Below are 21,842 nucleotides of genomic sequence, written 5' to 3'. Positions count from 1 at the left end.
TTATCTTACGGTATATATCAAAAATAATATTGAGCAAAATGTAATTGAAATATTGTCGATGTGGCCCTCCAGCAGTGCTCGGGTAGCTCATGCGGCCCCCGGTAAAAATTAATTGCCCACCCCTGGCTAAACCAGTAGTTCTCAAAGGAGGGTATGGTGTTTCCGCCCGGACAAAAAAGGGGGGTACTTGAAGGTATGCCAAGGGGTACCTGAGATTTTAAATATTTTAAAATAGCGACAATTCAAAATCCTTTATAAATATAATTATAGAAGAATAATTCTTCAACAAAATAAATATTCAGAATTAAGTTCACGAGCCCAGATGGATCTCTATTGCAATATCCAAAGAAGGTTGATGATTGATTATATGTATAGAAATCTTTATTATAATTTAATCACTTGTTTAATTTTTAAAACGTTTTAGTTATTCTTATTTTTTGTTTGTCCAAATAAGTCAAGTAAGACCACAACAAATGAGCAATATGGTGCACTGTTATACAATTTAATAAATCAGAAAATAATGACATTATGCTGTATTTTATTTCTTTATTTTACTGGGAAAAAAGGTTGAAAACCACTGCCCTAAATCATATCTACACAGATAGATAGACAGACAACATTCACACACTAGGGCAAATTTAGTCTTATTAATTTCTACATATTGAGATCTATTACTTAAAATAACTACTTAACCACTGTTGTGAAACACCTTTCTAATTAACACATATAGTTAATATTGTTAACAAGTCAAATGTGTTTAAAGGCCTACTGAAACCCACTACTACCAACCACGTAGTCTGATAGTTTATATATCAATGATGAAATCTTAACATTGCAACACATGCCAATACGGCCGGGTTAACTTATAAAGTGCAATTTTAAAATTCCCGCCACACTTCCGGTTGAAAAACTCCTTTGGATATGATTTATGCGCGTGACGTCACAAAAGCAACGGAAGTGGTTGGACCCCATCGGACCCGATAGAAAAGCCTCTTGTTTTCTTCGACAAAATTCCACATTATTCTGGACATCTGTGTTGGTGAATCTTTTGCAATTTGTTTAATGAACAATGGAGACTGCAAAGAAAAACGTTGTAGGTGGGATCGATCGGTGTCTTAGCGGCTAAGTACAATACTATAATATCTGTGATATTTGCATTAGTGTACTGTCTTTAAGGGTTCGGGGAACGCGCATGCGCGAGTGAGTTGGCGGAGAACTTGTGTGTGTGAGCGTGAGTTTTGGCTAACAGCAGCTCGTGTATGTGTGTGCGTTACTTTTTGAACTACAACCAGTTACCGCTTTTTAATAAAGCGATTGAGCAGCGCTTCCTCGTCTGTGTGACTCCTTCTCCACTGCGGGGCATTACAATACTTACAGCAACACAACAAGGACTACTTACTACGCCTAGCCGATGCTTGCCGACAAACCTACGGATGAAGTCCTTCGTCGTGCAGTTGATCGCTGGAATGCAGGTGAGCACGGCTGTTGATGGGTTTCTATCTTCATTTGAGAACGATGCTACGCGCTAGCTCAGTAGCTAAGTGTGTCACCGATGTATTGTCTTGGAGATAAGTCACTTTAAATGTCCATTTCGCGTGCTCGACTCTCATTTTCAAGAGGATATAGTATCCGAGGTGGTTTAAAATACAAATCCGTGATTCACAATAGAAAAAGGAGAGAGTACATAGTTCTGTGAGGTCTGGTTGCTAAGTTAGCTTCAATGGCGTCGTTAGCACAGCATTGTTAACCTTCGCCAGCCTGGAAATCATTAACCGTGTATTTACATGTCCACGGTTTAATAGTATTGTTGATTTTCTATCTATCCTTCCAGTCAGAGGTTTATTTATTTTGTTTCTATCTTCATTTGAGAACGATGCTATCGCGCTAGCTCAGTAGCTAAGTGTGTCACCGATGTATTGTCTTGGAGATAAAAGTCACTTTAAATGTCCATTTCGCGTGCTCGACTCTCATTTTCAAGAGGATATAGTATCCGAGGTGGTTTAAAATACAAATCCGTGATCCACAATATAAAAAGGAGAGTGTGGAATCCAATGAGCCAGCTTGTACCTAAGTTACGGTCAGAGCGAAAAAAGATACGTCCATCACTGCCTCTCAAGTCGTTCACTGTAACGTTCCTCATCTACGAATCTTTCATCCTCGCTCAAATTAATGGGGTAATCATCACTTTCTCGGTCCGAATCTCTCTCGCTCCATTGTAAGCAATGGGGAATTGTGAGGAATACTAGCTCCTGTGACGTCACGCTACTTCCGGTACAGGCAAGGCTTTTTTTTATCAGCGAGCAAAAGTTGCGAACTTTATCGTCGATTTTCTCTACTAAATCCTTTCAGCAAAAATATGGCAATATCGCGAAATGATCAAGTATGACACATAGAATGGATCTGCAATTCCCGTTTAAATTTAAAACAATCATTTCAGTAGGCCTTTAAAGATAATGCAAGCATGTTTAATACATATAGATTCCTTTCTTTCATGAAGACAAGAATATAAGTTGGTGTATTACCTGATTCTGATGACTTGCTTTGATAGGAATCAGACAGTAGTGCTGATAACGTCCGCATTTTCAAATGGAGGAGAAAAAAAGTCACCCTTTCTGTCCAATACCACATGAAAGTGGTTGGTTTTTGGCATCTTATTTGTCCAGCTTCCGTACTCCTTTGTATACACTTGACAAGAAATACATTGGCGGCAAACTCTGTAGCTTGCTAGCTTGTGCACGCCAGCTTTCTGAGACTCTTAGCGCAGGCAGGATGAAGCAGAGCTTTTATTGTGAAGGCAGGAACTGTGCAGTCGGTCTTTGGAGTTTTGACAACAGGTACGGCGCCAGAGTCTGTTGAAATAAAAAGTGTTTCTCGCCTTCATCCTGTCGGTATTTTTTTCTTAATAATGAGCTGGCAGCAGCCAGCGTCATCTCAGAAGACCCTCGGGTGCCGTGAATGTCAATCAAGTAACGAAAGTGACGTCATAGTGAAGATTTATGATCGCTCATTTTTAGGACTATTTTTTTAATGCCTGGCTGGGGATCGACTGACACACCCTCCATGATCCACCGGTAGATCGCGATCGACGTAATGAGCACCCCTGATCTACAGTGACCGAAGTGCCTAGAGGTCATGTTTACCCTCAACGAGAAAGACGACCCCCAGATAGACTGTCATTGTAGTCTGACCCGTGTCATTGGGGCAGAATAACCCCCAGGGTTCAGTTTGGGATTGAGGTAGTCCACCCTCATTCTCTAGTTCAGGCAAGTGTTGTATTTGTTTAAAGTTATCGTTGAACAGTTATATTTCACAGAAGAGACTGACGTGTATTTTGAAGTCGGTTTTGATTTTGTTTATTTTATTTTTGGTAAGGGAACCTTAAAAGTAAAAGGGGAGGGATGTTGTGTATTAACAGTCCTAGTTTTGTCCCTGCTGAGTTACCGTCATGCCTTCTGCTTGTGATGTCACTTCCTGTATCGTACAGAGTTGTTGTTGACCTTGACAGTAGTAAGCGTGAAGCTACAGAGCAACCAACGTTTCCGTGTCCTTATTATTATTGGTGTAATGCCCAACCATATATATGGGTATATAACAGCTTCGAATGGGTTAGCATGTGTTATGAGAGTAGCGTATGTGTGTGTGTGGCCCTTTAATATGTGACAGCATGTGAGGTGAGTGTGTGGGCGAGCGAGGTGAGGGAGCGGTAGCGTGAGTGTGGGGAGTGGCTAGTGTTTTGTTGGATTGGCTGTGTGCAAGACCTCAATAAAGCCACGATTTGCAACTAATCGCCGGACTCGTCATTTACTCTGGAGTCCGGAGCTGTGGAGACCCACTGCCGGGCAGAGTGAAGGGTGTTGCCCCCGAGAATACATCGACCCTGGAGGAGTGTCTCCCCTGTGCTCCTCGACTACGGTCTGGGAGCCGGAAGCAGGAAAGGTGCAACACATGTTTGACGTGTTGTCAGAAGCAGCTGCTGAACGATGTCGGCAAACCTCCGTCCTCCATTGTTGTATCGCGCAGCCAAAGTGTTCCCAAACGGGAGATCTTAACGAGGCAGGAGGGTCTTCCAGCTCTGGATTTTACATGTTGTCCTAGCCCGGTCGTTGCTAGCATGTGTACTCGTTCGGTACACCTCCGAACCGAACCGAACCCCCGTACCGAAACGGTTCAATACAAATACACGTACCGTTACACCCCTAAAATTGTATATACATATATATATACTGTATGTATACAAAAAAGGCGATTTGACTTTAAAGGCAATTTATGTTAGCCAGTGGACACAAAGTCAGCACGAATTCCAATGCTGAGGTAGTACGTTCAAACAATCAGGTGCTACTACTAATTAAAACAATAATACAACAATAATAAGTTTCTATTTGTAAACCTATTGAAATACATTTAATTAATCTTCTGATTCCCTTCCATGACCCATCTGGGTTGTGACCAGCATGTGATAAACTCCCTTTTTGGATAACAGTTGTTGATGTGTCCCTTGTTCTATAACCACACCTCTTTGAAATACAACAATGCGGTCTGCGTTTTGGATGGTAGACAGACGGTGGGCGACAACTATACACGTCCTGCCCTGCCTTGCTTTGTCCAACGCCTCCTGCACCACCTTGATCAATGAGAGGACAAAAATCACACAAATCAACCAGATGAAGAATTATTCTGTTATCCCTGGTAAGAAAAAAAGCCCACCTTCTCGCTCTCAGTGTCGAGTGCAGACGTGGCTTCATCCAGAAGCAACAGTTTGGGGTTACGGAGGATGGCTCGGGCTATGGCTATTCGTTGTTTCTGACCCCCTGAAAGCTGGGTCCCCTTATCGCCTGCCTGAGTGTCATACTTCTGCTCAAGCAAACAAAGGCAAAACCAAGATGTAGTCAGGCAGAAAGTTATTGTTTTCAGTTCTTAAAATAGATCTACCTAAAATTGAAGAAAAAGGTTTTTCATAGTGGCCTTAATCATTAGAGTTGACATCAAAATACTAAGGTCTAGAAGTGATCTTCAATCAGGATATCAACTCTTTGATACAAAAAACACAATTACCGACCTTTGGCAGGTTTTCAATGAAGCTGTGAATGTTGGCTGCCTCAGCAGCTGCCTTAATCTCTTCCATAGTTACAGTGCGACTGTTGTCTCCATAGGCGATGTTTTCAGCCAAGCTACAGTCAAACAGCACAGGCTCCTGGGACACAATACCAATCTGAGACCTCAGCCAGTGGATGTTCAGCTCTTTTACACTCCTGGAATCAAGCATCTGCAAGGTAAGATCAAAAGTGAAGTCAAAAGTCACAAGCAAAGCGGAAGTGATGTGGTCCAAGTCTGAAGGTAGGCCAAAATACACTCGATTAAATCTTTCGGAATAGTTTTAAACAATGGACTTGAAACAATGTTTACAGGAAAGAGGAATGTTTTGTTTAGACGTTGTGCGTCATCTAAACAACTTGGTATTACGCAAACATGAAAGTATTTGATCTAGAGCCTAGTCTCCATTAAAGCCAACAATTTGAGAGGTGAGGGCCCTTTATTTTATCGATGTTTGCCACATTTTTGGAGACTTTCCAAAGGTTTGGGGGGGTGTGGCACCAGATCCCTGCTGCCTTTTTTTTTAAGTCAGAGCCAAAGTTTAGAAGGTAGAAGTAGAGTTTTGGTGTCATAAGTACTCAAAGTAATTTTAGGTACGTACAACAAAAAAATCCACGGTGCTTTGGTGACAATTATAGGTTTTGAGAATGAAGGCGTTTCTGAAAAAACAAAACCGTGCAATGTTTTGGAAACAAACAAGCCAAATCAGCCTAAGTGCTGAGAAGAACTTCAAAAATGTTTCCCCTCTCATCTGACCAGGCTTCACCAGTTCATGCTCACAGAGTTAGACTAAGTTTATACTGCAGGCAAAAGTGGCCCGATCGGATTTTTTTAAATCTGTTTTTTCCAGCTGACCAATTACACAGCAAGTAAAATGTGATTTTTATCAGACTCCAGTGTAAACGCGCACAGGCCCCAATGTTGCCTCGACGTCACTTGCATGCGCAGTGCGATAAAGTGAAAACAAAGGTAGTTGACCAGGAGGAAGTCGTTACTACTACACAATAAAATAAAAGTCGAGACACCTTAAAAATTAGTATTTTGTTTACGAGAAAGTAAATTAAAGTAATATAATGTATGCATGGATGTATATAGTGTAATATATTTGGGAGGTTTCCAATTTTTTAATGGCTGTTGAGTAGAGGAGACACGGACATCAGCGTGTATCAACGTGAGCTTTATTTTTCAACTCACATGTAAGCAAATGCGTCACAGCGTCGTTTCCGGTCCTTGAACAATTGCTATTTCTTCGGAATCAAAATATATATTCATATATTACATATAGCCTATTATTTGCGCACTATTGACAAGTGATGCACCGAAAATTCGGTCATCTTAAATAGACTTTCGTCACCGAAACCGGATGTTGTGATGAAATATCCACTTCCGCGCACACGAGTGACGTAGCTCACCCAAAGCTGACAAAAAAAGTCACATACATGACGCATTGCGTTTAGACTGTAATCACATTTAAAAAGATCTGATTTCAGTCGGATTCAGGACTACATTCTGATGTAGCATGAATCTGATGCCAAAAGATCAGATTTGAAGCACTTTGGAGCATTTAAATTGGCAAAAAAATCTAATTTAGTGTCTAGTGTAAACGGGGCCTTAAATTGGTTAACAATAAAATAAAAAGAAAACAGGGTTTCCTACAAGGTTGCATATTGCATAGTCACAAACCACACATAATCGCAAAGGAACTCACACTGACTGCTGAATTTGTCCTCCTGTCCAATGATGCAATTGCAAGGGTGTCAAAAGTCAAAGATAAAAACAATTTTTTTTTGGAGACGGTGCTCAGGCAGCAAAATTCTTGCAAATTAGTTGTCTAGTACTTAGGGATGGGTATTCTTCACATATAAAAGGATACTGTACCAATTCTCGGTACCAATCTTCAGTAATTGTGTAAGTTAATAAATGTTAATTGTGTTATAATAATATCTCATCTTTTAATGTAATATTTGAAAATGAGCTAACTATGAGAATGGTGCTGTCCTGTTGTTATAGCTTGCTTTCTTACTACATTTCTGAGTTTCATTTTCAAGTATTATATAGTAGACTTTGCATGCAGTTGCAATTCCAAGACTTCAGATGGCAGTAGTGTGTATGCTACGGCAGAGCCGTGCATAGAGAAAGTATGGCCAACTAAACCAAAGGCGCCATGATGGGGACCTCGGACGTGTCCTGCATGCAAATTCAGTCGTTCTGATGTTTGTTTTTCTGACAAAAATAAACCAAAATAATAAGTCAAATTACAGTTCTTAACATACTCCAGCTTATAAACTTACAATAAAACATGTTTTTTTTAATTCAGTACCTTGAAAACGAAATGCTGCATCTCAAGGGGTTTACCGTTAATAAATTCAAAGATTGTTTTCTTTGTTTAAAAATAGAACAAGCACATTCTAAAATTGTACAAATCATAATATTGTTTGTTTTTTTGTTTTTTACAATTACCTGTTGCGGTTAATAGTATATATACTTTGAATGTTGTCTGTCTATCTGTGTTGGCCCTGCGATGAGGTGGCGACTTGTCCTGGGTGTACCCCGCCTTCCGCCCGAATGCAGCGGAGATAGGCTCCAGCACCCCCCGCGACCCCAAACGGGACAAGTGGTAGAAAAATGGATGGATGGATGGATATTTTTACGGCAATTTTGTGGCCGTATTTGATGCACTCCACCACTATAATCTTACATTGTTAGTTACCAACAGGTTTCTAAAATGCTCCCGCCACAGCAATGTACATCAGAAAATGCTTAACGACCAAAAAAAGCTAAACTTATTACCCTCATTTTGCCAAAATCCTTAGCTTTGGACCAACAATTAATGACAAATTATGACTTTTCTGTGAAGTATCTAACTATCGTGGCTGCCCCCAATGTATTGTTAGTAATCACTGCACTATGTCTGTGCTTCTGCTCTTGCTTTTTTAAATATTTTACATAGGGTTTTTTGTGGCAAGTTTCTGATTTAATAATAACTACATTAACTTGAATATTGAACTAATGCTGCTTTTTACTGTTGAGGAGAAACATTTTAGTTGCTTGATGTGCTGCAATAGTTTTTCTAATGCCAAGGATTTACTTTTAACAGCGCCGTGATCACAGAGAGCTAACTTGCTTATGCTGCTATATTGACATACTGAGCTGCTGCATCGCCTCTGAGTTGGGAAAAGTTAATTCTAGATTATCAGTCATGCCTCTCACTTGTATAGGTGAAGGTTGTTGCCATAAACAGAGAAGTTGGTAAACTTTGACATCCAAATTAGACCCAAAAATGGTGAGAAAGACACAAATTGACACTAGTTTCGTTTTTTGTTTTTTTCCCGTTTTTTTTTACCTGTGTGAGGATTATGATTGATGCAGTAGGAAGCTGGAGTACCCGGAGAGAAGCCACACAGTCACAGAGAGAACATGCAGAACTGTGGAGAACCGTGCTGTCCTTTTATCATGCTCTTATGTGTATTTTTGGTTTACCACGTAGCAATATTACTACTTGCTGGATCTGATTATCAGTCAGCTTCTAAATCTTCTAGCTCATTCTCCTTATTTTCAGAATACAAAGTATAAGGCTCTGGATCATCATTTGTCCCAAAGTAGTCTTTGTTGTCTCTTATTAAGTCTGCCATCATTAGTATTAGTGTTTTTTGAAGGGAAAAGCGAAGGTTGTGGTGCGTCTGTGAAACTAAAATGCCACGTATGCTTAAAATGAGCACAATATGTGAATATTACATGTTACGATGAATGTGCCTATTACTACATTGCATATACCTGCAGCATGTATATAAAACATTGATGGAGGTTTTTGGATGTTTTCAAAGCGCTTTATATCTGCAATAGAGCGACTCACATTACCTCTATTTTAGCAGACTTTTGCTGCCGTTTATTTATGAGTTAGAATGCATAACAAATAGAAAAACATGTGTTCTTCTCTTACATAACAATTGTGATTGATAGAAAACAATTTAAAAAAGTGCAGTTCTCCTTCAAGCTGAATATGCCAGCCCAGTGTTTTGTTGTGCCCAACCGAGTATTTATAATGAAAGTATTGTAGTAATTACAAACAAGCTTATCTTAATTATAGTTTTCATTACCAAATTTTTGGAGGTGTTGCAATCACCATGTAAAATTGTTTACGTATGAGAGTTTTCTATCAGACATACTTGCTTTGTTTGGCTGAGTCTGCTCTTAGTGCTGCTTGAGTGATTGTCTCCTCGCCAAGTGTTTGAGTCAGTGTTTAGTCTGTAACCATACGTGACGTCACAATCAACAAAAATATCCAAATATGGCACTGTTTGAATTTACATGAATCGATACTCAGTAGCACAAACAGAATTTGATCTGTGCTTATAAAAGTACCAAATTTATTGTACAGCTAATTATATTTTTTTTAAAAAAGGAAAACTATCATAAAAATTCGAATCATACTTGACACATTACAGTATGGTTGGTGCTGGGTGGGAGGTGTGTGTGTGTGTGTGTGTGTGTGTGTGTGTGTGTGTGTGTGTGTGTGTGTGTTTGTGTGTGTGTGTTGTCTTCCTTCAAACAGGAGGGCAAATAAAAACAGTTGAGAACCACTGATAAGCGATAAGTATTGCAAGTCTTAATTTTAATAACCTTACCCCGAACGGGACAAGCAGTAGAAAATGGATGGATGGAAAATTACAAAGCAGACATTTTCTGCATTGGTTCAAATTTGAATACAATAACACCTCAGTTTTCTTTAGTAAACTGTTGAAAAAAATAAAACATCTAATTCTTTAAACAGCGGCCCCCAAACTACGGCTTGCCAGCATCTACAATCTGGCCAGCTGGACGTCCCAAGTTTCAAAAACAAAAAAACATTTGTTTTGTTTTTTTTGTAAAAGGGGCCCGACTATGCAAAACCAACTTTTCATATGCTATTGTGTATTTGGGATCTGTGTAAGTCCCGAAGATTTGAAATCAAACCGTGGAGGCATTGCCATCTTCATCTTCAACCGCTTATCCGGAATCGGGTCGCGGGGACAACAGCTCCAGCAGAGACCCCCAGAGTTCCCTCTCCAGAGTAACATTAGCAACTTCCTCCTGGGGAATCCCGAAGCGTTCCCAGGCCAGAGAGGAGATGTAATCCCCCCCATCTGGTTCTTGGCCTGCCGCGGGTCTCCTCCCAGTGGGACGTGCAACGAGGACCTCCCTAGGAAGACGCTCGTGAGGCATCCGCACAAGATGCCTGAACCAACTAAGCTGGCTCCTTTCCAAGCGAAGGAGCAGCTGCTCTACTCCGATTCTCTCTCGGGTGACTGAACTTCTCACCCTATCTCTAAGGGAGATGTCAGCCACCCTTCTGAGGAAACTAATTTTGGCCGCTTGTATCCGCGATCTTATTCTTTCGGTCATGACCCACACTTCATGACCATAGGTGAGATTAGGAAGGTAGATAGCTCGGTAGACCGAGAGCTTTGCCTTCTGGCTATGCTCTCGTTTCGTCACAACAGTGCGGCAGAGAGACGGCAATACTGCCCCAGCTGCTCCGATTCTCCGGCTGATTTCCTTCTCCATCTTTCCCTCACTCGTGAACAAGACCCTGAGTACTTAAACTCCTCCACTTGGGACAGAGTCTCGTTCTCTACCTGGACTGTACAAACCATCGGTTTCCTGCTGAAAACCACGGCCTCATATTTGGAGATGCTGATCCTCATTCCAGCCGCTGAACACTCGGCTGCGAACCGATCCAGTGAGAGCTGAAGGTCACGAACCGAAGGGGCCATCAGGACCACATCATCTGCAAACAGCAGTGACGCAACCTTTAGCCCCCCGAGACGTATACCCTCTCCGCCATGGTCACAAAATCCTGTCCATGAAAATCACAAACAGGATAGGTGAGAGAGCGCAGCCCTGGCGGAGACCAACCCCCACTGGAAACGGATCCGACTTACATCCGAGCACCAACATAACTCTCGCTTTGGTTGTACAGATATTGGATGGCCCTCAGCAGGGTTACCCGAACCCGTACTCCCTCAACACCTCCCACAGGATCTCCCGGGGGACCTGGTCATATGCCTTTCCAAATCCACAAAGCACATGTAGACTGGATAGGCATACTCCTAGGCCTTCTCCAGGATTCCCGCAAGAGTAAAGAGCTGGTCAGTTGTTCCACGACCAGGACGGAATCCACATTGCTCCTCTTGAATCTGAGGTTCGACTATTGGCCGGACCCTCCTTTCCAGTACCTTGGCGTGAACTTTCCCAGGGAGGCTGAGTAGTGTGATACCCCTGTAGTTAGCACACACATCCTCTGGTCCCCCTTTTTGAATAGGGGAACCACCACCCCAGTCTGCCACTCCCTCGACACTGTCCCAGACTTCCGCGCAATGTTGAAAAGGCGTATCAACCAAGACAGCCCCTAAACACCCAGAGCCTTCAGCATTTCTGGACGGATCTCGTCAACCCCCGGAGCTTTGCCACTGTGGAGTTGTCTAACTACATCAGTGACTTCACTCCGAGAGATTGACGTCAATCCCCCATCATCCTCAGGCTCCGCTCCTGTCACGGAGGGTCTGTCTGATGTAGTTGGGTTCAGGAGTTCTTTAAAGTGCTCTTTCCAACACCCCATGACTTCCTCACTTGAAGTCAGCAGAGTCCCATCCTTGCTGTACACAGCTTGGATGGTTTCCTGCTTCCCCCTCCTGAGGTGCCATATGGTCTTCCAGAACAGCTTTGGTGCCGCCCGATAGTCCTTCTCCATGGATTCCCTGAACTGCTCCCACACCCTCTGCTTAGCCTCGTCAACAACCACGACCGCTGCCCTTCGGGCCTGCCGGTACCTTGCAACTGCCTCCGGAGTCCCCTGGGATAACATACCCAGGTAGGACTCCTTCTTCAGTCGGACGGCTTCCCTGACCACCGCTGTCCACCAGGGTGTTCGAGAGTTACCGCCCCTTGAGGCACCTAAGACCTTCTGGCCACAGCTCGCAGCTGCAGCTTTAGCAATAGAGGCTTTGAACATTGCCCATTCCTGTTCAATGTCCCCAACCTCCACAGGGATGGCAGAGAAGCCCTGCCGGAGGTGGGAGTTGAAGTCCTACCGGACAGAGGACGCCTCCAAACGTTCCCAGTTCACCTGCACTAAACGCTTGGGATTGCCAGGTCTGTCCACAGGTTCCCCCGCCATCTGACCCAACTCACCACCAGATGGTGATCAGTTGACAGTTCAGCCCCTCTCTTCACCCGAGTGTCCAAAACATACGGCCTCAGATCAGCTGATACAATTACAAAATCGATCATTGATCTTTGGCCTAGGGTGCTCTGGTACCAGGTACACCTATGAGCATCCCTATGCTTGAACATGGTGTTTGTTATCGCAAGTCCATGACTAGCACAGAAGTCCAATAACAATTCACCACTCATGTTCAGATCAGGGTGACCGTTCCTTCCAATCACGCCAGTACACGTATCACTGTCATTGCCCACGTGTGCGTTTAAGTCCCACAGCAAGACTATAGAATCCCCAGCCGGCGCCCCATACACGACTCCATGCAAGTTATCTAAGAAGGCCGAATAGTCTAAACTCTTGTTTGGTGCGTACGCACAAACAACAGTCAGAGTTTTCCCCCCTCCAACCCTAAGGCGAAGGGAGGCGACCCTCTTGTCCACTGGGGTGAACTCCAACGTACAGGCACTCAGCCGGGGACTCGTGAGTATCCCCACACCTGCCTGGGCCCTCACACCCTGAGCAACTCCAGAAGTGAACAAGGTCCATCCCTTGTCCAGGAGTGTGGTTTCAGAGCCCTTGCTATGCGTAGAGGTAAGCCCCACCAGATCCAACCGGTAGCGCTCCACCTCTCGCACTAGCTCAGGCTCCTTCCCCACCAGCGTAGAGACGTTCCACGTCCCAAAAGTCAGCCTTTGCTGCCCCGAATTGGTCCGTCTGGAGCCTCCACTTTCACTGCCATCCACTTGGCAGCGCACCTGATCCCACTGGTTCCGACCGCGGGTGGTGGGCCCACGTGGCGGAGAGGATGGTGTGTCCACTGAGCTTCTGCGGGCTGTGCCCGGCCGGGCTCCATGGCTAGCCCGCTAGCTGGCTAGGCCACCAGGGCTCGCTGACGAGCCCTGGTGGCCGGGCCCCGGGCTTCCTCTGGGCCAGGTAACGCATCTTCTCTTAGTTTGTTTCATGAGGGTTATCGTAAACCTGATGGGGGGGCATTCGGGTGCTACACCTTGCCCAAGGGTGACCCGGAATTACGTAAGGCAGGGGCGTTGAACTCCCTGAGGCTTTATACAAGCCCACATACCTAGGAGGCATTGCAGAGATATTTATCAAATATACTTCCTTCCTTCCTACAACGCCAAACAAGCTATTTGGAAATTGCTTCTTTTGTGAATTTTTTGCCGTTGTGACGTCAGTGGATTATCCATATATGGTACAGATGTACCCAAAGGGCCTTTTAACATTAAACACCACTTACATTTATTGAAGTTGTTGGCGAAGACAGCGATGAGTGGAGAGGGAGAAGGGGAGTGTACAGCCAAGTAAGTGGACGCCACCTTTGTATTTTGCTACGAGTTCTTTCTTGAACTGTATAGTTTTTCTACAGTATTCTTTGACCCGTGGTGGTTTATTTTGTCGTCGTGAAAAAAAGGCACAAAGACTGAGTCACTAATGTGTGTGATTCATTGTTTTGACCGGCACAGGATACGATAATTTAGGCAAATTTGGGCGAACATGAACAACCACACGAACAGATGCTGAAAAACCATGAAAACTTTGAAGCAAGGCCTAAGTTCAAACTAATAAGAAATGACAAACATTCAGTCTATAAATCTGTTAATTGTGGCAGGCAGACTTGAGAACTCTGATTTGTTCCCACAGAGGCCTTGAAATGGAGACAAATGCAGCAAGTAAAAGTAATAGTAATCCCGTTTTGTCTTTTAGCGACAGCAATATTAACTTTATTAGGATGAATTTAAGTATTGTGGTTTTATCATTGCAGCTAAAAAACACTGACTGTGGACTAGGAGACAGTAGGTGAAGAGGCATGTGTGGTATAAACTGTTGGGTGTGTATTTATTTACTCACCACTGATCCATTCATGGTGTCGTAAAACCTCTCCAGAAGTTGGATGGTTGTGCTTTTTCCACAGCCACTGCTTCCTACCAGGGCAAGTGTCTCTCCTTTGCTCACCTTCAGATTCAGCCCTCGGAGGACGGGTACATCAGGGCGTGAAGGGTAGTTAAACTTTACACCCTCGAATTGCACGTTACCATCAAATTTATCCTGAGGTTTTAAAAGACAACAAAGTCAAGAAGGAAGACTTAAGTCTGTAAGTAAACGGAAAGGTAAAGTAAGGTGTTATACCAGCGACTCTCCCTGTTCTGAAAGATTATCAACGACAGGCTCTCTGTTCAGGAGCATCATGATGTGTGCAGCAGACATTTTGGCTTTTGCATAGTTAGGAGCGAAAGAATTGGCTTCTCCGAGAGCCATGGCTCCATACAGAACTGCTGAAATCACCCTGAGACACAATGTTTGCTGAGACTTAGTAATTATATGGCAGCGTTATTTGATGAACATTAATACACACCCTCTCCAAAACAATATGTTTATGCATGTGTTACAGTTCTTGGTTTATAACCCACTCACATCTACAATTGCCCAAAAAGGCCTTTTGAACTTGTAGTAAATGATTAACAGCTAAATATAGAAATTGAGCATTTTGGCTTAGATCAACTCTTGATAGTTGCCTTTTGCCAACAACATCAAAAGAAAGTTGATTGGAAGTTGACTCACAAGAAAACTCCTTCCACGTTCATTCTGTCATTGTCAATGAGCCAAGCTCCAAACCGGAAACATCCTGCATAAGCAAAGTAGATCACGGCCTGGGTAAATGCAAAGGTAAAGCCGTACACATGGGCCTTTTTCTGGGAGTTTCTGCAAAGAGAGACCTACAGTAACTATCAAGACATTTCTCTTTCAAATTTCCAACACTGGACCAAAGATTTTTTATACTTGAATGGAACGATGAGGTTTTCATGATACAGAGACTCAAACTCGGGTTCTCTGGTCAGAGATGCGACAGTGCGAATATTGTCGATGGCTTCTGTAGCAATCTGATAAGACAGACCATAAAAAATGTCAGTTTGGAAAGACAGTGAACTTTGGTTGAGTAGTCAGACGTTAATGTTAAATAAATGATAAATGGGTTGTACTTGTATAGCGCTTTTCTACCTTCAAGGTACTCAAAGCGCTTTGACAGTATTTCCACATTTACCCATTCACACACACATTCACACACTGATGGCGGGAGCTGCCATGCAAGGCGCTACCAGCAGCCATCAGAGGCAAAGGGTGAAGTGTCTTGTCCAAGGACACAATGGACGTGACTAGGAAGGTAGAAGGTGGGAATTGAACCCCAGTAACCAGCAACACTCCGATTGCTGGTACAGCCACTCTACCAGCTTCGCCACGCCGTGCCATGTTGTCTTAAAAGCCCTGAATAAAGCACATCATGTGAAACCTAAGTCTTGCGCCATAACATTATCAGTTATCCACTAAAGCAGTTGTTCCGGTAGGGCAGATGACCAATCAATCATTTGAATGTATTGCCACTTCTCCAGAGTTCAGTGGCCTTGGGCAATAAACCACAATGTTCAAACAAGCCAAGCCAAAAAGTTCTGAAACAAACGCAGTAGCCAGAATAGGACTGGCAAACAAATTGTTAGGAAAAAAAAATTTGTAACTTCCAATCTCGATTTAAAATCACGTTTTTTATATTGTTTTTAGCCTGCAGTTAAAGATAAATAAACAAAAGATTAGTTCAACATCCTAATAAAATAGTAGATTTAAACGCTGTGTACAAGAAAGATCAAAGTCGCCTACATCTCTTAATGAGACTGAGGTCCTTCAGGGTGTGTGGGTTACTGCTGCGCACCTTTTACGACATTGTGGTGGCTTCTGCGGTGTTCTATGCTGTCATTTGCTGGGGTGGGGGCACAGCCAGAGACAAGAACAGACTTAATAAAACTGATCAAGAGAGCTGACTCCTTCCTCGGCTGCCCACCAGATAGCATTGAGGAGGTGCCTGACAGAAGAATAATGACAAAGTTGACATCCATAATGTCCAATCCCTCTCACCCCATGCACAACACTGTGGAGGCCCTGATTACCGTATTTTTCGGAGTATAAGTCGCACCGGCCGAAAATGCATAATAAAGAAGGAAAAAAACATATATAAGTCGCACTGGAGTGTAAGTCACATTTTTTGGGGAAATGTATTGGATAAAACCCAACACCAAGAATAGACATTTGAAAGGCAATTTAAAATAAATAAAGATTAGTGAACAACAGGCTGAATAAGTGTACGTTATATGACGCATAAATAACCAACTGAGAATGTGCCGGGTATGTTAACGTAACATATTATCTAGTCTCTTACGTGAATGAGCTAAATAATATTATTTGATATTTTACGGTAATGTGTTAATAATTTCACACATAAGTCGCTCCTGAGTATAAGTCGCACCCCCTGGCCAAACTATGAAAAAAACTGTGACTTATAGTCCAAAAAATACGGTAGCTCTTTCAGCATTAGACTGTTACATCCACAGTGTACTTTTGTAAAAAGGTGCGCTGCCGCAGGTCCCTTCTACCCATAGCCATTAAACTGTACAACGCACTTACCGTATTTTTCGGACTATAAGTCGCATTTTTTTTCACAGTCTGGCCGGGGGGTGCGACTTATACTCAGGAGCGACTTATTTGAGTTAAACTATCCATCCATCCATCTTCTTCCGCTTATCCGAGGTCGGGTCGCGGGGGCAGCAGCCTAAGCAGGGAAGCCCAGACTTCCCTACCCCAGCCACTTCGTCCAGCTACTAAAAAATCTAAAACTTTTACTATATACACAAAAGATCTATTACGCTCAAATTTTCATTACAGTGGATGTCAGGTGTAGATCCATCCCTGGCATTTGTTTACATTGAAGAGCACTAGCTTTTGTTACAGTGACGCCGGTGAGCTATTGTATCCTCCTTCGGTGTGTGGTGAAGCATGTTTAGCTATACCTCGTCCTGCAGAGATGATACTTGTAAGACATTTACTTTATTTGTCGCCATGGAGGCGAAGATTAGTGATTTAGAAGTAGCTAAAACACTACAGAGGGACGTTAGCTGCTAGCTAGCTATTAGCAAGCTATGTTTGAAAAGACCACTTGCAGGGCAACGCTTCAGTGTTTATAGCTAGCCACTAGCTATCTAGCCATGTTTTATAGTACCTCTTGCTGAGCGGCGTTTCAGTATTGTAGCTTAACCTTTATTGTTAGTTTTTAAGCTAAAATGCATCCATTCTTCCCTTTCTGTCTTCACACTGTCTGCTTTTAAGTACTCTGTGCGTGTGTGTTGCCAGACATGCTCCTCTGCTTGTAAAACCAGCAATGTCACAATGTGACAACGGTGCGCCGTCATGCCCATAAAAAAAAAAAAAAGGGAACCGGTATTTTTTAGAGGCAGTATAGTACCAATTATGATTAATTAGTACCGCGGTACTTAATTAGTACCGGTATACTGTACAACCGTGGGCCCTACATAGTCACAGTTAACATTTTTTTTGGCTGCCTTCAGCTGCATGTTCAGTCATTTTGTGCAATATTTATGGTTGTGTTGAGGTGCAGCATTGTAACCCACACTACGGTCCGTACCTTGGTTTTTACCTCCCTGCTTGGCACTCAGCATCAAGGGTTGGAATTGGGGGTTAAATCGCCACTGCTGCTGCCCACTGCTCCCCTCACCTCCCAGGGGGTGAAGAAGGGGATGGGTCGAATGCAGAGGACATATTTCACCACACCTAGTGTGTGTGTGACAATCATTGGTACTTTAACTTTAACTTTTAGGGCCACGGTTTTGCTTCTTTTTTTTATTGTTTTGTGGGAGTATATATATACAACTTTTTTTCTTCTTTAAGTTCTTTCGTGGGCAGCACGGTGGTACAGGGGTTAGTGCATGTGCCTCACAATACGAAGGTCCTGAGTAGTCCTGAGTTCAATCCCGGGCTCTGGATCTTTCTGTTTGGAGTTTGCATGTTCTCCCCGTGACTGCGTGGGTTCCCTCCGGGTACTCCGGCTTCCTCCCACCTCCAAAAACATGCACCTGGGGATAGGTTGATTGGCAACACTAAATTGGCCCTAGTGTGTGAATGTGAGTGTGAATGTTGTCTGTCTATCTGTGTTGGCCCTGTGTTGAGGTCGCGACTTGTCCAGGGTGTACCCCGCCTTCCGCCCGAATGCAGCTAAGATAGGCTCCAGCACCCCCCGCGACCCCAAAAGGGACAAGCGGTAGAAAATGGATGGATGGATGGATGGAAGTTCTTTCGTTATTTAGCTTGTCTATAAAAACTACATTCTGCTGTAAACAAAGTATCACTGGTGTAGTGAACACTATAATACTTTTCTTTCGAGGTAACATTTACTAAACAACACTTTGAAATGGTAAATTTTTTTCATTTCACAAACAAACCATCCCACAACAAAATCGCACCTTTCCTGCCTTCTCCAGCTCCTTCTTGTCCTCGGTAGCTTGCCCAGAGAGCAGCTGCATCTGCACAGCTCCAGCCACCGCCATAACCGGCACCACCGACAGGATGAGCAGGCTCAGCTCCCAGCCATATACAAAGGCCAGAATCAGACCGGTGCCCATGTTGGCAATATTTTGGACCACAGTAGCCAGACGTGCTCCTGTAGCCTGAGCAGAGTCCAAAAAGTTTGCTTCAAGGATGTGTGTGTCAGTGCTCAGGTGAGTGACGTGCCTTACTTACCCCTTGTACTTGAGCAGCATCTGTGGCAAGCCTTGTTGTGAGCGCTCCAACACTGTTCTTGTGGTCATCAAACCATCCAAGGTCCTAACAGAAAACAAAACAGTTATAAAATCTGATTTATTGAATTTATCTGCTTGCAATCTTCAGCTGAGCTGTGACTTGTGTTTCTGTTTAAGTCCCGCCTTCCCGCACAGTCAGTCATTGTCCATGCAATCATTGGAAAGTCTTACATGTCGATCATTATATGGATCATTCCAGCACCTTGATATTGTTTTTCAAGGTTTTGATATGTTGATCGATTTGAATGAGCTGAAAGTCAATAATAAAATAAAAACCGACTGCACTCGATTTAAAGTTTGACTACGACAAGAGGCGCATTTTTTCCAACTCATGTAATATATTATAATTCTTTATTGTTTAAATGGCACCTGTTACAAATATTACTTCAACCAACACTAAAAATACTCGTAAATCTAGTGGCATGTTAGTCGCAGTACTTTCATAGATAAATGTCCATTGAGTAAACCCTTGTTACTTACCTGCCTCAGCATGGATTTGAAAGCCGAAAGTCTCAGTTTCATCGTGAGGATCTCTCCAGATTTACCAAAACAGAAACCCTGAATAAAGTGACAGATCAGAGCACGCTGAGCAATACTGACATATTTTGGCAGGCTGTCATAACAGAAACTTTCAATCGGACAAATAGCTCCATTTAACACATCAACAAACACTATCTCAAGAATGTGTGTGAATGTTGCTATTCATACCTGAAAAAACATGGAAAAAAAAGATATGCCTCCAATAGCAGCGAACATGAGGGAGAAGAATAGAGATCTCTGTCGAATGACTTCCACATCAGGCTCGGCAAACACCTAAAAATTTGAAAAAGAAAGCAGATTGATTTCTCAAAAAACTTAAATGAACATTACAAAAACCTACGGTGATGATCTTGGAGAAGAGGACTGCAAACAGAGGCTGCATCGCTCCGTTGATCATAGCACAGATGGTCCCGACTAGAATGTAAGGCCACTCGGGAAGATTAAAACGCATCACTTTGAGGAACGACACGGGTGGAACTTTTTCATCCTGCAGAAAGAAGCAGAAAAATCTGAATCCTGTTCAGATGGATCATCGGATATAAGGCAGCAATCGCACCTCCTCGTCTTTGGCATCCACCAGTTTTTCTTTCTCTTCTTTCTTTCCCTCTGAACCAGTGAAGGAACTTTTTGTACACCTCCTCCTGAATTGAGGGGAGTCGGGACTCGTTTTTGATTCTGGGTTCTTTTCTTCCTGATTTTCATCTTGCTGTTCACCTTTGGCTTCTTCAAAGGTCTGCAGGGTGGAAATGCGAAGAAACCACAAGGTTGATCTTTCTGGTGATAAATAAATGTCCCCCAAAGTTGTGTTAAAGAGTTACCTGCATGGTGACGAGATTGTGGTAGACACCCTGTTTTTCCATTAGCTCGCTATGAGTCCCAAACTCAACAACCTCCCCGTTTTGTAAGCCAGCGATGATATCAGCGTTTCTGATAGTTGAGAGACGATGGGCCACAATTATTGTGGTCCGACCCAGTCTGACCTGAAGAGAAGTTTATATATTATAACAATAATATATGAATTAGCTCATGACACATTACTGTTGTTTTTGTCACTTAGGGTTGGGATTTTGCTAATCGATACAAAACAGGTGGTGTACCTTTTTTAGTCTATCCTGTAAGTCCAACAACCTTAGTTGTCCCTACTAAATACATCTAAAGTGCTTTACATCAACATCTCCAGCTGTTTTCTGTATGTGACCATTTACACAACACTGTTTTTTGCCAAATTTGGGGGAAAAAATGAGCTATTTTGGCCCTTTGTTTTAATGACAGTAGTGTACATGTATAACCCAAACATTTGAGAATGTCAACCAGTGGCGTGCCGTCACTAGAGGCAGGCGAGGCACGGCCTCACCTGCCATCATGGAAAGAAAAAAAAAAGTAAAAAGAAAAAAAATTAATTAAATTGTTATATGTATCCAGTGATTATACTAAAGTTATTTTCCATTTAACTTCACCAGTTTTAGATTATTTGTATTTTTATTTTCACATTTGCCGTTCAAATACTGAGAAGAGACGGTGCGGTGATCAGCAGCCAGTTGAGGCACGTCACTGATTTGTGCCTCAACATGGATTGTGTGCAATGACTCGGCTAACTGCTGGCCTGCTGTGCAGTGAGGCCGTATTGCTATATGAATTATATTATACATTTCCATAGTTTAGTTAGCTGAGGTATATAATGTACAGTGTATTTTGTCAACATCTGTATGTGTGTAACGTATTTCTTGTGCTGAGCGATCATAAAACTGGAGGCTCGTCTCAAAACCCCGCCTCCTGGTGCCAAGCACCTCCGCCGCAGAACGCACCCCCGACGGGAGCGCCGCGGCCACACCAACCAAAGCCCACACCCAAACCCTCCACGTGCAAGACCGAATCCACCCAAAAAAAGTCACTTAACAAGAAGCCAAAAAGTGCAAAAACAACAATGCTCGCGCGGCGCGCCGGAGGAGCCGTGAACAGGGACACAACATTAGGTACACCTGCAGACGGCAGCGCGGATTTCATATTTCATTCATTCACAACTCTTCCAACATAAACACCACTGCTCCCGCACTTATAAGTAAAGGTAAGACCATTATAACGTTTTTTTTTTATTAAATGTGCTTTTTTGTGTGCATGCTACAGTTTGTAAGTGTAAAGTTAAATTAAAGTACCAATGATTGTCACACACACACTAGGTGTGGTGAAATGTGTCCTCTGCATTTGACCCATCCCTTGTTCACCCCCTGGGAGGTGAGGGGAGCAGTGGGCAGCAGCGGCGCCGTGCCTGGGAATAATTTTTGGTGATTTAACCCCCAATTCCAACCCTTGATGCTGAGTGCCAAGCAGGGAAGAATGCTGGTATGAGCTTTTAAACACAA

At 43.1% G+C, this 21,842-nt stretch overlaps 1 protein-coding gene across 2 annotated transcripts in view; it reads right to left on the bottom strand.

The window, feature by feature from the left end:
- Window positions 1-2,086: 2,086 nt before the first annotated feature.
- LOC133659914 (ATP-dependent translocase ABCB1-like) overlaps window positions 2,087-21,842 on the bottom strand; it is a 73,350-nt gene continuing 53,594 nt past the window's right edge. Inside the window, exons 13-26 of one of the 2 annotated variants that reach the window (XM_062062771.1) lie at window positions 20,301-20,462; window positions 20,039-20,215; window positions 19,823-19,969; window positions 19,651-19,755; window positions 19,423-19,500; window positions 18,884-18,967; window positions 18,607-18,810; window positions 15,086-15,186; window positions 14,867-15,007; window positions 14,435-14,591; window positions 14,156-14,353; window positions 5,057-5,263; window positions 4,705-4,851; window positions 2,087-4,621 (exon numbers count right to left, since the gene is read on the bottom strand). In XM_062062771.1, the coding sequence (XP_061918755.1) occupies window positions 4,406-4,621; window positions 4,705-4,851; window positions 5,057-5,263; window positions 14,156-14,353; window positions 14,435-14,591; window positions 14,867-15,007; window positions 15,086-15,186; window positions 18,607-18,810; window positions 18,884-18,967; window positions 19,423-19,500; window positions 19,651-19,755; window positions 19,823-19,969; window positions 20,039-20,215; window positions 20,301-20,462 (2,124 nt within the window). In that variant the 3' untranslated portion in view covers window positions 2,087-4,405. The remainder of the gene's footprint in view (window positions 4,622-4,704; window positions 4,852-5,056; window positions 5,264-14,155; window positions 14,354-14,434; window positions 14,592-14,866; window positions 15,008-15,085; window positions 15,187-18,606; window positions 18,811-18,883; window positions 18,968-19,422; window positions 19,501-19,650; window positions 19,756-19,822; window positions 19,970-20,038; window positions 20,216-20,300; window positions 20,463-21,842) is intronic. The other variant, XM_062062770.1, reaches the window with a different exon arrangement.

Source organism: Entelurus aequoreus, linkage group LG11 (assembly GCF_033978785.1).
Source record: "Entelurus aequoreus isolate RoL-2023_Sb linkage group LG11, RoL_Eaeq_v1.1, whole genome shotgun sequence".
Classification (NCBI taxonomy): Eukaryota; Metazoa; Chordata; class Actinopteri; order Syngnathiformes; family Syngnathidae; genus Entelurus; species Entelurus aequoreus.
Note: the sequence above shows the minus strand (reverse complement) of the source record. Positions and strands in the feature narration are given on the sequence as shown.